The sequence below is a fragment of the Papio anubis genome, chromosome 9 (assembly GCF_008728515.1).
Source record: "Papio anubis isolate 15944 chromosome 9, Panubis1.0, whole genome shotgun sequence".
Taxonomy (NCBI): domain Eukaryota; kingdom Metazoa; phylum Chordata; class Mammalia; order Primates; family Cercopithecidae; genus Papio; species Papio anubis.
In genome coordinates this window covers 103,563,463-103,576,696 of record NC_044984.1, presented here as the reverse complement: position 1 = coordinate 103,576,696, position 13,234 = coordinate 103,563,463, and the positions used below count along the sequence as shown (strand labels likewise).

General features: G+C 51.9%; 1 protein-coding gene across 1 annotated transcript in view; it reads left to right on the top strand.

Moving 5' to 3' along the window:
- The window catches only part of FOXN4 (forkhead box N4), a 31,074-nt gene extending 18,048 nt beyond the window's left edge, over positions 1–13,026 (top strand). Inside the window, exons 3-12 of the mRNA XM_031650183.1 lie at positions 725–870; positions 2,853–2,977; positions 3,079–3,189; positions 3,512–3,639; positions 4,281–4,397; positions 5,208–5,313; positions 5,422–5,514; positions 6,114–6,243; positions 9,157–9,612; positions 11,082–13,026. Of these exons, the coding sequence (XP_031506043.1) occupies positions 725–870; positions 2,853–2,977; positions 3,079–3,189; positions 3,512–3,639; positions 4,281–4,397; positions 5,208–5,313; positions 5,422–5,514; positions 6,114–6,243; positions 9,157–9,612; positions 11,082–11,341 (1,672 nt within the window). The 3' untranslated portion in view covers positions 11,342–13,026. The remainder of the gene's footprint in view (positions 1–724; positions 871–2,852; positions 2,978–3,078; positions 3,190–3,511; positions 3,640–4,280; positions 4,398–5,207; positions 5,314–5,421; positions 5,515–6,113; positions 6,244–9,156; positions 9,613–11,081) is intronic.
- The last annotated feature ends 208 nt before the right edge of the window (positions 13,027–13,234 follow it).

Genomic DNA, 13,234 nt, shown 5'->3' with positions numbered 1-13,234 from the left:
CGTCTTGGGCGGTGACTCAGTGCTTCGAGCCTCAGTTTTCTCATCTGTACATTGGGAGTATGGGCCCACCCTACATCTCACAGCAGCTGTGGGAATTGTGCAGGATAGCGCTTGTTGAGTGCTGAGTCCAGGGCCCGGCAGGTAGCAGGCGCTCAGCTGCCTCAGCACATGGCAGGATCATCCATGCAGACTGTTCCCAAGTTCCATGTTCCTCACAGCTACAGCACAGCAGGAAACTGCCCTGGACATGGAGTCGGGAGCCTGATCCTGTCCTGGCAGGTGGGACCCTGGCCACAGGCCCTGACTGCTCTGTTCTGTAGTGTCCCATAGTAGGTAAGCTCCAACTGTGCCTCAGTTTCCCCATCTGCAAAATAGGAATAATAATACCTGCCTCACAGGGTGACTGGGAGTGTAAAAAGTCTTGACCGCTGCCTGGCACATAGTAAGTCCTCAACAAACATTTGCGTGTATTGTTTTTGTGGTAGGTGCTAAGTAGGATGTGTTAAGTGGGCGAAGGAAGGAAGGATGAGGATGAAAGATCTGGCCACCAAAAGGGATCTGGGACCAGGTTCCCATGCCCAGACCTGGGGATGGGCAGGTTGGAGGGCTGGCGTGGCTTGGGGAGATGAGGCACATTAAGCGGATGCTTCCAGAGGTCAGGACGCACCCCCAGGAGCTGGCCTAAGCTCCCCCTCCCGCCAGAGCTCTCTGCTCCTCTCTTCAGGCTTCTAGCCACCACCAGCGATGACGACCTCCCCGGGGACCTGCAGTCGCTGTCGTGGCTCACGGCGGTGGATGTGCCTCGGCTGCAGCAGATGGCAAGTGGCCGCGTGGACCTGGGTGGCCCCTGCGTGCCACATCCACACCCAGGTAGGCTCAGGGGCAGGGTGGGCAGGGAGGAGTGTGATATAGGAAAGGGGGTGATTCCCAGCCCTGCCACCCACCCACCGTGTGGCCATGACCCCGTCTCCCAGTCTCTCTGGGCCTCTCTTTCTGCATCTGTAAAATGGGACAAACGCTCCTTCCTTAGAAGGATGTGGTTCATCATTTGCTTAACCGTGTGCCAGGCCCTGAGTGAGCTAAGGTTTCTGTGAATACAGTCCTGCTGCCACAATGGTGCATCCTGAACCTCTAGGGCAGTTGGCAAACTACAGCCCGTGGGCCAAATGCAGCCTACGGCCTGTTTCTGTACAGCCTTTGTGTTAGGAATGGATTTTACATTTTCCAAGGGTTGTAAAAACACAGAGACCATCTGGCTGGCAAAGCCTAAAATATTTGCCATCTGGCCCTTCACAAAAGAAGTTTGCTGCCCCCTGATCAAGAGGATTCCAAGAGATAATATGTGGAAGTGCTGAGTGTAGGGTCTGGCACACAGTAGATACTCAATAAATGGCAGCTAGTTGCAGCTAATGGCAGTTAGCTGCAATCATAGGCAATGGATAAAATGCTTAGAGACACAGAAAGTATTGAAGAAAAGCAAAACAGTGACAAAACAATAAACAACAGTATATTAAAAGTACCAGTGGTTGAAAAATACTTGTCTAGGATTATTTGTTTCATTGGGCAAATTGTTCTTGGGCAAAGCATGTATAGCAGGGGTCAGCAAACTTTCTGTCAAGGGCCAGGTAGTCAATATTTTAGATTTTGTAGGTCATCTGATCTGTCAAAACGATTCAACTGTGCCACTGTAACACAAAACCAGCCGCAGACAATATGTAAATGAATCAGTGCAACTCTGTGCCAGTAAAACTTTATTTACAAAAACAGCCTCTGAGCCAGAGTTTGGCTGCCAGTTTGCCAATCCCTGATCTAGAAGCCCCAGGGGACAGCTGTGTGATCTCAGCCAAGTGCTTTCTGCCCTGACCAGTTTCCACATCTGCAGCAAAAGTGTAACAGAACTGCCTGCATGGGACATTGTGAGGATTCGATGCAGAGAGTGCCTTGAACGCAGGAGGTGTTTAATAAATGGTGAAATAAGGATGCCTCTTTCTTCACTGTGGCTGCTGGGTACTTTCTATGGGCCTGTTACTGTGCCAGGCATTTGGAGCAATGAGTGATAGAAGATGTGGTCCCAATTCTTAGGGAGCTGACGATCTGGTCAGAGAGAGAAGGACAAGACAAACAGATCTAGGGACGGTGGCAGCCAGAACTCAGAGAAGGACCCATAGGGCTTCCTGGAAGAGGTGCCCCTAGGGCAAGACCATCCTGCAGGTCAACTTTGCTTGATTGGAGGTGGCTGCCTGAAATCAGCCTAGTGCAGTAAGAATCTGTGATAGATTAGCAATGTCTGTCACAAGCCCAGCACAAGATGGGGGAAGTATGTCTGCTATTCTCATCTTGTGTGGAGGAGCAGGGCTTGGCAAAAGGGAGAGAAGGCACAAAGCCATTTTGGACCTAAACCTAGAGGCACTCAGGAGCCATGGCATGTTTTTGAGAAAAAGAAATGAACAGTGAATTAGTGTTTTAGCTTCATGAAGGACAGGAACTAAGCTATTACATCATCATGATTATCATTTATTATTGACTCATGTTTATTGAGGTATTATGTGCCCAGCAATGTGCTAAGCACTTGATAGACATTATCTCATTTAACCCTCACAGCAAATTTATAGTTAGGGGTATCAGTAGTTCAAGTACGAATGGGAAAACTGAGGCTGACCTAAGGTTGTATAGCACATAAGAACCTACTTTTCACTACATACCAGGGAAGTGATTTGCCAAGCACCTACTCTGTGCCTGGTCTGAGGAAAGGAGCTGGCTCCATTCTCTGGAGACACCTGGGCACTGGGCTGTTCCTGGTGGCAGCCACCATTCCTCTGGCCCAGCAGCGTCTCTGTGCTTCTCTTCTGCAGGTGCCTTGGCTGGGGCGGCCGACCTGCATGTGGGAGCCACTCCAAGTCCCCTTCTCCATGGCCCAGCAGGCATGGCCCCCGGAGGCATGCCAGGTCTGGGCCCCATAACTGGTCATGGAGACAGCGTAAGTACCACTGCATGGACTGCGAAGAGTGGGCAGTGCCCTCCAGACTGGGTGCCCACCCCCACTCTGACCCTCTGTCTCCTCCTCTTCCCGCCCAGCAGATGAGCCAGTTCCCCGTGGGGGGCCAGTCCTCATCTGGCCTGCAAGACCCGCCGCATCTGTACTCACCTGCCACCCAACCACAGTTCCCGCTCCCCCCGGGTGCCCAGCAGGTACCAAGGGCTCAGGGGAGCCCTGGACTCAGCAGCAGACACCCTGCCTTGGGCTGGCCAGGGACCTCTCTGAGCCTCAGTTTACTCACCCAGAACATGGGAATAACATTCCCCCCCATGCTCAGGTCATGGGGTCATTCATTCCGTTCCCCCAAAACTCCTGCCCTGAGCGGAGACAAGATTGTTTCCTGGACGGCTGTGAATCCCCACACGAGGCGTTTTGAAACTAGGGTTGGGACAGGGTTACTGTGAGTGACGTATGTTCTTTCTCACCTTCTTTCTCTCTCTCTGCCACTTTCTCCCTGCCCCTGCCTGTGGGAAGTGCCCTCCTGTGGGCCTCTATGGCCCCCCATTTGGGGTACGGCCCCCCTACCCCCAGCCCCACATGGCTGTGCATTCGTCTCAGGAACTGCACCCCAAACACTACCCCAAGCCCATCTACTCGTACAGGTGAGGTCCAGGGTGGGCCGGGTCAGGGCCGAGGGCGGCTCCGGGAGGAGAGGGATGAGGCTGCGCTCAGGGCATCTCAGACAAATACGTGTGGCAGCCCAGACTTCCAAGAGGGAGGTTTTGGGGAGTGGGGAACCCCCAGGTGGGACTTGTTCTCATGAAGGAGCATCATAGGGTCCCCCAGGTCAAGAGCCCACTGCAGACCTGAATCCAGTGCCACAGTTCACTTCATTCACAAGCTGTGTGGCCTTGAGGAAGTGGCGTGGCCTCTCTGAGCCTTGATTTCCCCAAATGTAAAAAGTCATCAAAATAATAGTATTGTATACCTCACGGGAGTTTGGGGAGGGGGAAACAACCTAGGGAAAGTCTAAAGGCTCATAGTCATTAAAATTATGGGGATGCCATGAAGAGGGGAAAGAGTAAGATTTCTCAAGTCAGTACCAATGGTTGAGCCCAGGGTCAAGGAGAAAGGGCAAAGGGGGGGGAAAGACATCAGGCCATGAAATGGTATTGAGAGCTCACTGTGTGTGAGTGTGTAGGGTCAAGCAGGGCAGGCTTCCTGGCAGAAGAGGCACTGGGCTGTCAGCCTGAGACCCCTTCACGCCTGGCCTGCCCTGCCCTGCCCCACCTCCTGCCCCCAGCTGTCTGATCGCCATGGCCCTGAAGAACAGCAAGACGGGCAGCCTGCCTGTGAGTGAGATCTACAGCTTCATGAAGGAGCACTTCCCCTACTTCAAGGTGAGGGGTCCCAAGCCAGGGTAAGGGTGCTGGAGCTGCCTGGTGCTGCCAGAGTCCAGGGCTGGCCCTGGGCCAACCCTCTTTGGTTCCCAGTTATGTCTGTATATCTGGTGATTAGGACATGTGCACATACACTCACATAGAAGAAAGTCAGAAAGAGAGGGGGCATTTGAACTGGGCTCTGACAGATGAAGAGGAGTTTATTAGGCATCCCAAGGAGAAAAGGGTAGAGGCACCAGACTAGTTACTCAGCACGGATTCAGTACAACATAATGATGCAAAACAACGGAACTGGCAAGAGCCTTCACCTCTGAGCCTCAGTATCCTCATGTATCAGGTGTGGAGAATCATCCCAAGCTGGCAAGGTCAGTGAGGATCCTGCAGATAAGGGCCTGGCAGCTTCTGGCATAGGGTTGGCCACTAGTAATGTTATCCTTGTTAGCATCAAAGCAAAAAGTGGAGCAGGAAGTTAGAGGGTACACCAAGCTGTAGGGTCCCTGGCCTGGACAGTGTCCTTAGCAAAAATACTGCAGTACAGTGTGTGTGAGTACATGTACACGCGTGGTGTGAGATGCATTGTGATATCTGATTATCTAGCATTTAAAAATAATTTGCTGGTGGTGCATGCCTGTAGTCCCAGCTACTTGGGGGGCTGAGGTGGGAGGACTGTTTGATCCCAGGAGGTCGAGGTTGCAGTGAGTTGTGATCACACCACTGTACTCTAGCCTGGGTGACAGAGCAAGACCCTATCTCAAAAAGTAAATTTGCATTGAATACACTTGACCAGTTATCCATTTATTGGCATCATTCTTCTTTGCTTGCTTCCTCAGTGGGAGAGAGAGTATGGAAGAGGCAGCAGGACCTGGCTGCCATCCACCGGTAGTAACAGTTGGCCAGACCCTGGATGAGGCCTCGGACAGCCTCGCAGCAGCGTGCGTGCGCACACACACAGCATGGCATCAGTCACACAGCACACATGCACATGTCACACCATACATGCAAACTGCACAGTCACATGCACACGTCACACATTACACCTGGAAGAGGAAGGACCTGGCTGCCATCCACCGGAGCATGGCCAACCCTGGTGAGGCCCGGACAGCCCGCAGCGCGCGCGTGCGCACACACATGCACGATGTCACATCACACACATGCACACATACATGCACACACACGCATGCACATGCACACATACATGCAAACGCACACACATGCACACGCACACATACATGGAAGAGGAAGGACCTGGCTGCCATCCACCGGAGCATGGCCAACCCTGGTGAGGCCCGGACAGCCCACAGCGTGCGCGCACACACACATGCACGCACACACACGCACACACACGCACATGCACACGCACACATACATGGAAGAGGAAGGACCTGGCTGACATTCACCAGCGCATGGCCAACCCCGGTGAAGCCTGGATGCACACATGCGCACGCACACAAATGCACTCACACACCTGTGCACACAAACATGCACACATACACAGAAGAGGAAGGACCTGGCCACCATCCCCTGGAGCATGGCCAATCCCGGTGAGGCCCAGACAGCCTGCAGCGCGCATGCACACAAATGCACACGTGCGTGCACACACACACGCAGAAGAAGAAGGACCTGGCTGGCATCCACTGGAGCATGGCCAACCCTGGTGAGGCCCGGACAGCCTGCAGCATGTGCACACACATACAAATGCACACACACACATGCACAAACATGCGCACACACCGAAGAGGAAAGACCTGGCCGCCATCCACTGGAGCGTGGCCAACCCTGGTGAGGCCCAGATGCACACACACACATGTGCACACACACGGAAGAGGAAGGACCTGGCCGCCATCCACCAGAGCACGGCCAACCCCGGTGAGGCCCGGACAGCCCACAGCATATGCGCACACACACACACACGCACGCACACGCACACACATACACACATGCGGAAGAGGAAGGACCTGGCCACCGTCCACCGGAGCATGGCCAACCCCAGTGAGGCCCGGACAGCCCACAGCACATGCACACACGTACACACATGTGGAAGAGGAAGGACCTGGCCACCGGAGCATGGCCAACCCTGGTGAGGCCCGGACAGCCCAAAGCGTGCACATACACAGTGCACACACAAATGCACACACATGCATGCACACACACAAGTGGAAGAGGAAGCACCTGGCCACCATCCACCAGAGCATGGCCAAGAGGCCCGGACAGCCCCCAGTGTGTGCACACATGCATGCACGCATGCACACACACATGCACACATACACACCACACACCCCTCCTCCCAGCCCAGCCCCAGCTCTGCCTATGCCCTACCCAGTCTGTAACACTTCTCAGATACGATGATGGGAAGACAGGAGTCTGGCAAACCTCCCTCCTATGAAATTGGCCTCTCCCTCCCCACCCCTATCCAGTAGCGGAAGTAATTGAGGGGCCTGATCAGGAACAGAAAAAAGCTGTTGGATCTCACTTGTCATCCATAGTGTCTTGCCCAGAAATGCCAAACTACACAACCATGGGATAAACATTGCTTTCCTACCACATTGGCAGAGATGTTTAAAATAATAACACTCAGTGTGGACTAGGATGTGGAAACATAGACAGCTTCGTATACAATGGATAGGAATTTAAGCTGTTACACTTTTTGAGGGAAAGCTAATATATCAAACACCTGCAAATGGTACCCATGGATTGGTCCAATTATTCTACTTCTGACAATGTGTATTGTGAAGAGCAAAGATTTGAGCAAAAGGTTTATGAACAAAGTTATCCATCACAAAATGATTTCTAAGAGTGAAACATAGAAAGCAGTCCAGACATCTCACAAGAGGGGGTTGGTTAAATAAATAGAATGACATACCTTGCAAGTATTAGAGATGAGAAATATTTTTAAATATTTTTGGAATATAAAGAAATGTTAGGCCGGGCGTGGTGGCTCATGCCCATAACTCTAGCACTTTGGGAGGCCGAGGCGGGTGGATCACCTAAGGTCAGGAGTTCAAGACCATCCTGGCCAACATGGTGAAACCCCATCTCTACTAAAAATATAAAAATTAGCCGGGCATGGTGGCAGGTGCCTGTAATCCCAGCTACTCGGGGGGCTGAGGCAGGAGAATCACTTGAACCCAGGAGGTGGAGGTTGCAGTGACCCGAGATCAAGCCACTGCACTCCAGCCTGGGTGACAGAACAAAAACCCGTCCAAAAAGAAAAAAATGTTCTCAATAAGTGAAAAGGGGCAGGTTATAAATCAATATCCACAGCAAGATCACATTTTAAAATACATATATATCCATATTGATTTGCCTCCCAAAAATGTATGTATGTATGAGAGAATAACTATGCTTGTGTGTTTGAGAAGTACACCAAAATCTTTACTGTGAATGGAGAGACCATTGATAACTTTTGTATTTTTCATATATTTCTGTATTTTCCAAAACTTCTATCCTGTTCCTAATTAGAAAAAGGATTGCATCTGCTTTAAAAAAAAAAATTAATGGATATGAGGTGGGGCCATCCAAGGGACATGTGCATGGGGACTGTGACGTGGAGGCTAACTCTGCCCCAGCCTTCGGAGTATGGCCAGAGTCTGTTGGGTATCACCGTGTTGGGTAGGAATGGGGCTGAGAGTGTGGCTTGGGGGTGAACAACTCAAGGCAGGAAGAAGGGCTATAGCAGGAGCCAATGGTCCCTCAGTTGAGGGGGTCTCACATCGCACCCAGCCCACCGAAAGCTCTGGGGTCTGGCTTGAGACCCAGGGCCAGTACTGACACATATTTGGAGTGAAGTCTTGGGCAAGTTATTCTGCCTTCTAGATTCTAAGTGTTCTCATTCCTAAAATGGGTGCAACCCAGATAGATCTTGGGACCCTGTCTACTCTCAACCCTGTGTTGCACTCAAGAAGACATAACCAATAACCAAAAATAATTTGAGAGTCATTTGTCTTTACTTGTTTATACCCAAGAGTATTAAGGATTTTTAACCCACGGCAACACTTCTTAATGTCTCTTTGGTAGCAGGGAGTGGCCAGGGCCCCTTGCATGTAAATACATTTTGTCCCTGTCTTACGGGATTTGTAATCACGGCCTTACCTCCTTGCAGGGCTGTTAGGAGATTTAAATGAAGCCCTAGGGTTACAGGGCTGTCCTGTAAGGCACTGTCCTGATGAAAGGGGCTAATGTTATTATCTGATGACATTTTTTTTAAAGACAGGGTCTTGCTCTGTCACCCAGGCTGGAGTACAGTAGTGCAATCATGTCTTAACTGCAGCCTCAACCTCCTGGGCTCAAGTGATCCCCCCACCTCAGCCTCCCAAGTAACTGGTACTACAGACACACACCACCACGCCCAGCTAAGGTTTTTTATTTTTTGTAGAGATGGTATCTTACTATGTTGTTCAGGCGAATCTTGAACTCCTGACCTCAAGCTGTCCTCCTGCTTCAGCTTCCCAAAGCGCTGGGATTACAGGCATGAGCCCAGCCTTTGATTCATCTCTTATTCCTCAAAGATTCTGCACAATTTGTGATTTTGTTACATCTCCACAACAACCCTGTGCAGAGTGTATCACGTCTTGCTAGATGGGCAGAGATGTTTAAAATAATAAAATATTAACACCCAGCATGGGCTAGGATGTGGAGAAGTATTTAACAGACACCTTCATTTACAGTGGGTGGCAATGTAAGTTGTGAGATGAGATGATGCCTATGTCATTTCATAGGTGAGGAGACAGAGGTTCAGAGTGTCCAAGAGGCTTGCTAGGTGACACTGGAATTTGAACCCAGGCCTGGGCTGGGGCCCGGTAACTGCTGGGTGGGTTCTGAGTGACCTCTCCCACTTGCCTGCAGAGGAGTTGGACAAGCTGATCTCCGACCGGCCTGAAAGCTGCCGGCGCCCCGGCAAACCGGGGGAACCAGAGGCCCCTGTGTTGACTCACGCCACCACAGTGGCCGTGGCACATGGCTGCCTGGCTGTCTCCCAGCTCCCACCCCAGCCACTGATGACCCTGTCCCTGCAGTCAGTCCCCCTGCACCACCAGGTCCAGCCCCAGGCACATCTTGCTCCAGACTCTCCAGCACCAGCCCAGACCCCGCCGCTGCATGCCCTGCCAGACCTCAGCCCCAGTCCGCTCCCCCACCCTGCCATGGGAAGGGCTCCTGTAGACTTCATCAACATCAGCACCGACATGAACACTGAGGTGGATGCCCTTGACCCGAGCATCATGGACTTCGCGCTGCAGGGTGAGGCCGGAGGAATGGAGTGATGGGAATGGAATGGGGAGGGGAGAGGCCCGGGGGCCAAAGGGAGTGAGGGAGAGGACTGTGCTGCCTGCATTTGCCCCACAGTCTCGTTCCCATAGCAACAACCTTTACAAGTTGAACATCCCTGATCCGGAAATCCAAAATGCTCCAAAATTCGAAAATTTTTGAGCCCTGACAAGACACTCAAAGGTCATGCTCATTGGAGCAGTTCAGATTTCAGATGTTTGGTTGGATTAGGGATGTTCAACCTGTTATAGCCAATAGCAGCCAACAGGAAATGAGCATTTGCTGTATACCAGGCCAGAGCATTCCACAGGCATCACCTGAGGTCACTACCATCCACATTTCTGTTCTGCCGATGAGGAAACTGAGGCAGAGAGAAGTGAAGTCACTCACCCAAGGTCACCTGGCTAGTAAGTGGCAGAGCCTGGAGTTAAACCTCAGTCTGTCTGGCCCCAAAGTTTTCATCAGTAACTGCTTCAACTCCCATGTGCCACCCCCATGCCAGGTCACACTCTGACCTGCTGCCTGCCTCATGATCATCTCCGATAAATGGGATGTGATGAATGAACGAACAGGGGAATTTCCGGTTTCAGTGAAGGCTCACACTTCATCCACTCACTAGCACCGGTGCAGCTCTTATGTTTCAGCCAAGGGTGGAGACAGCCTCTGTCCCGAGTTCTGCCTCTAGCGAGGGACATGGACAGGTGGCAAGTCAGCTGCAGCTGTGAAGCGGTATATTTGCACCTCCCTGCCTTTCTTTTCCTGGATTGTTGTGTAGTTCAATGTGCTGAAGAAAGGGAAGCATTGTCTTGTCCCCCTGGCTTTGACCATAATGATATCATGAGAACTAAATGTTTCTACAAGTCCTCTTGTTTAACCCTTGCCACAGCCTTAGGAGCTGGATTCACTGATCATCTCCATCTTATTCTGAGGTTCTGAGATGGAAGTGTCCCAAAGACATTCAGTGGGAAGGTGAGGGCCCGGGGCTACAACTCTGGCCCTTCCATGGTTTTTTTGGTTTTTGTTTTTTTTTTTGAGATGGAGTCTCGCTGTCACCCAGACTGTAGTGCAGTGGCACGATCTCGGCTCACTGCAACCTCCACCTCCTGGGTTCAAGTGATGCTTGTGCCTCAGCCTCCCAAGTAGCTGGGATTACAGGTGTGTGCTACCAGGCCAGGCTAATTTTTATATTTTCAGTAGAGATGGGATTTCGCCATGTTGGCCAGCTGGTGTTGAACTCCTGGCCTCAAGTGATCCACCCACCTCGGCTTCCCAAAGTGCTGGGATTACAGGCGTGAGCCACCATGCCCGGCCCCATGCCCTTTTTCTACAACACATGACCTTAGACGCCACACATGGTCTCTGCCTCTTCCCTAAGATGGGGGATTCGAACTCGGGTCGTTTGATGTGAAGCCAGCTCACCCTAATGCTTTTGTCTTTGAAAGGGAACCTGTGGGAGGAGATGAAGGATGAGGGATTCAGCCTGGACACGCTGGGCGCCTTCGGAGACTCCCCACTTGGCTGTGACCTGGGGGCCTCAGGCCTGACCCCTGCCTCGGGTGGCAGCGACCAGTCCTTCCCAGACTTGCAGGTGACGGGTCTCTACACAGCGTACTCCACTCCGGACAGTGTGGCCGCCTCAGGCACCAGCTCCTCCTCCCAGTACCTGGGTGCACAGGGGAACAAGCCCATAGCCCTGCTTTGAGCTGTCAGCCTCACCTGCCCCGGAACCCCGGCACCCGGCTTGGGCAGAGAACTGACTGGATCAGGGTGTTCCCAGAAGGCAGGTCCCTCATGGTCCCCGAAGCCTCTCCTGAACCTGTGGCGAAATTGCTGGCTGGACAGGGAAGCGGTTCCCCTCAGCAGCCCCTCTCTTCCTCGTGCCCCCTACTGGAGTTTCCGGGACAGTTTCTGGGGGCTCTTCCAAGTCAGAAGGATGGAGGAGGGCGGACAAGCAACCCAGCGTCCCCCGACTCCTTGACACTCCTCCAAGGCCTGAGCTGCAACGCCTGGCCATGTTGAGTAACACTTCTCCATCCTGGATCCTGGCTGGGTGACCTCAATGACCTGCACCCCATTTTGGGACACCTTTGTGCATTGAGGAGACACCCTGGGGTGAAAACCCTTGAATTCATCCTCATGGGAAATGGCTGAGTGGATCAAACCTCAGCCGCAGCCTCCAGGGGCCAGGCCCAGAGCAGGAAATGGAGCCAGAGAACCTTGAGACTCTCTCTCTTGGATAGGACAAGCTGAACTCTGAAATGGGAGCCAGTCCAGGTGGCCTTCAGCCCCACTTTTCCGATAGTCTATTAGAATTTTATTAGAGCAGATTCCTGGGCCATGCCGGGCACCGTGACCAGGTGTAAATTTATTTATATTTATTGTGGCCCATCCACCCCACTTCTTTAAACCCAGCCCGAGGACTCTGGAATGAGACTCCTCCTCCCTCCCTACCTCCCAGCCATCCTAACTCCTACAGGCCAGAGAATGACATCTCTAACTGGCTCTATTCCCTTGGCAGCCTGGGGCTACTTTTTAGAACCAGCAAGTCCTGTTGATACTGTGAACCATCCTATTTTTTCCATATTAGAGACCAGATATTTTTCTACCTGTTCATGATTCACATCTCTTCTTGCATGTACCTAAGAGGGGCGGTGCCATTGTTTGGGGGTTTGGGGGGCTTTCAAAGGAGAAAATGCAATGGGAGAGGGAGGAACTGGAGGAGGGTGCTTTTTACTGGGATTTAAGACTCTCCTGAGGGAATGAAAGCCAGCTGAACCATGTAAAGCTCGAACCACGTGGCGAGTGGTGGACAAAACTTCGATGCATATTTATTGGCGCTTCCTCACCTCCCTTTGTCCTACAGCTGTTTTTATGTTTCTTTTTCTCTCCTTGCTAATTACTGACTCCCCAAGTGGCAAGTTCCTCAGAGAGCTGGGTTAAAGGAGAGACAGGTGAGTGAGCTAGTCAATTGTGAAAAATGCTCTCCCAGCAAAGTTGAGACAAAACTGGAGAAGCTGCAACCTCACACACCACCCCCCTCTTTCCACCAGATGGATGTTGACTGTGTCTGGGAGTTCCCGAACCCTAGAGCCAGGATGTTGTTTCATCAACAGCTCAGCCAGCTGCCTGGGAGCTTTGGCATTAAGCCCCGCCTTGAAGGGAGAGCTTTAAGTTTTTCCTAGTTCTGGAACTTTCCACCGAGCATCCACCACCCTTAGACACAATCCCAGTGCTACCCGTCCGACCTGCACTGTCATCTGCTTTGTGTGACATGGCCCCCGATAAGGTGTTGAAATTGTTATTCACGAAGACTCCGTGTTTGAGTAACATCAAGACTGTCAGTGTAGAATTGAGTAACTGTCTTCTATCAATAAAGGCTGAACGGCAGCTCTGTGGCTTGTGAGAAGGTCAAAGGGAGATAAAGGATAATGACACTACTCACTCATCCCTTACAGGTGAGGTCCCATTTACAGATGGGGAAATTGAGGCCCAGAGAGGTGACACCACTGCACACCAGACCCAGGCATTCTGATACCAAGCTCCCATCGCACCAGAAACTGGGGGGAGTTTGTCATGAAGGTTACAAGGAGCACAG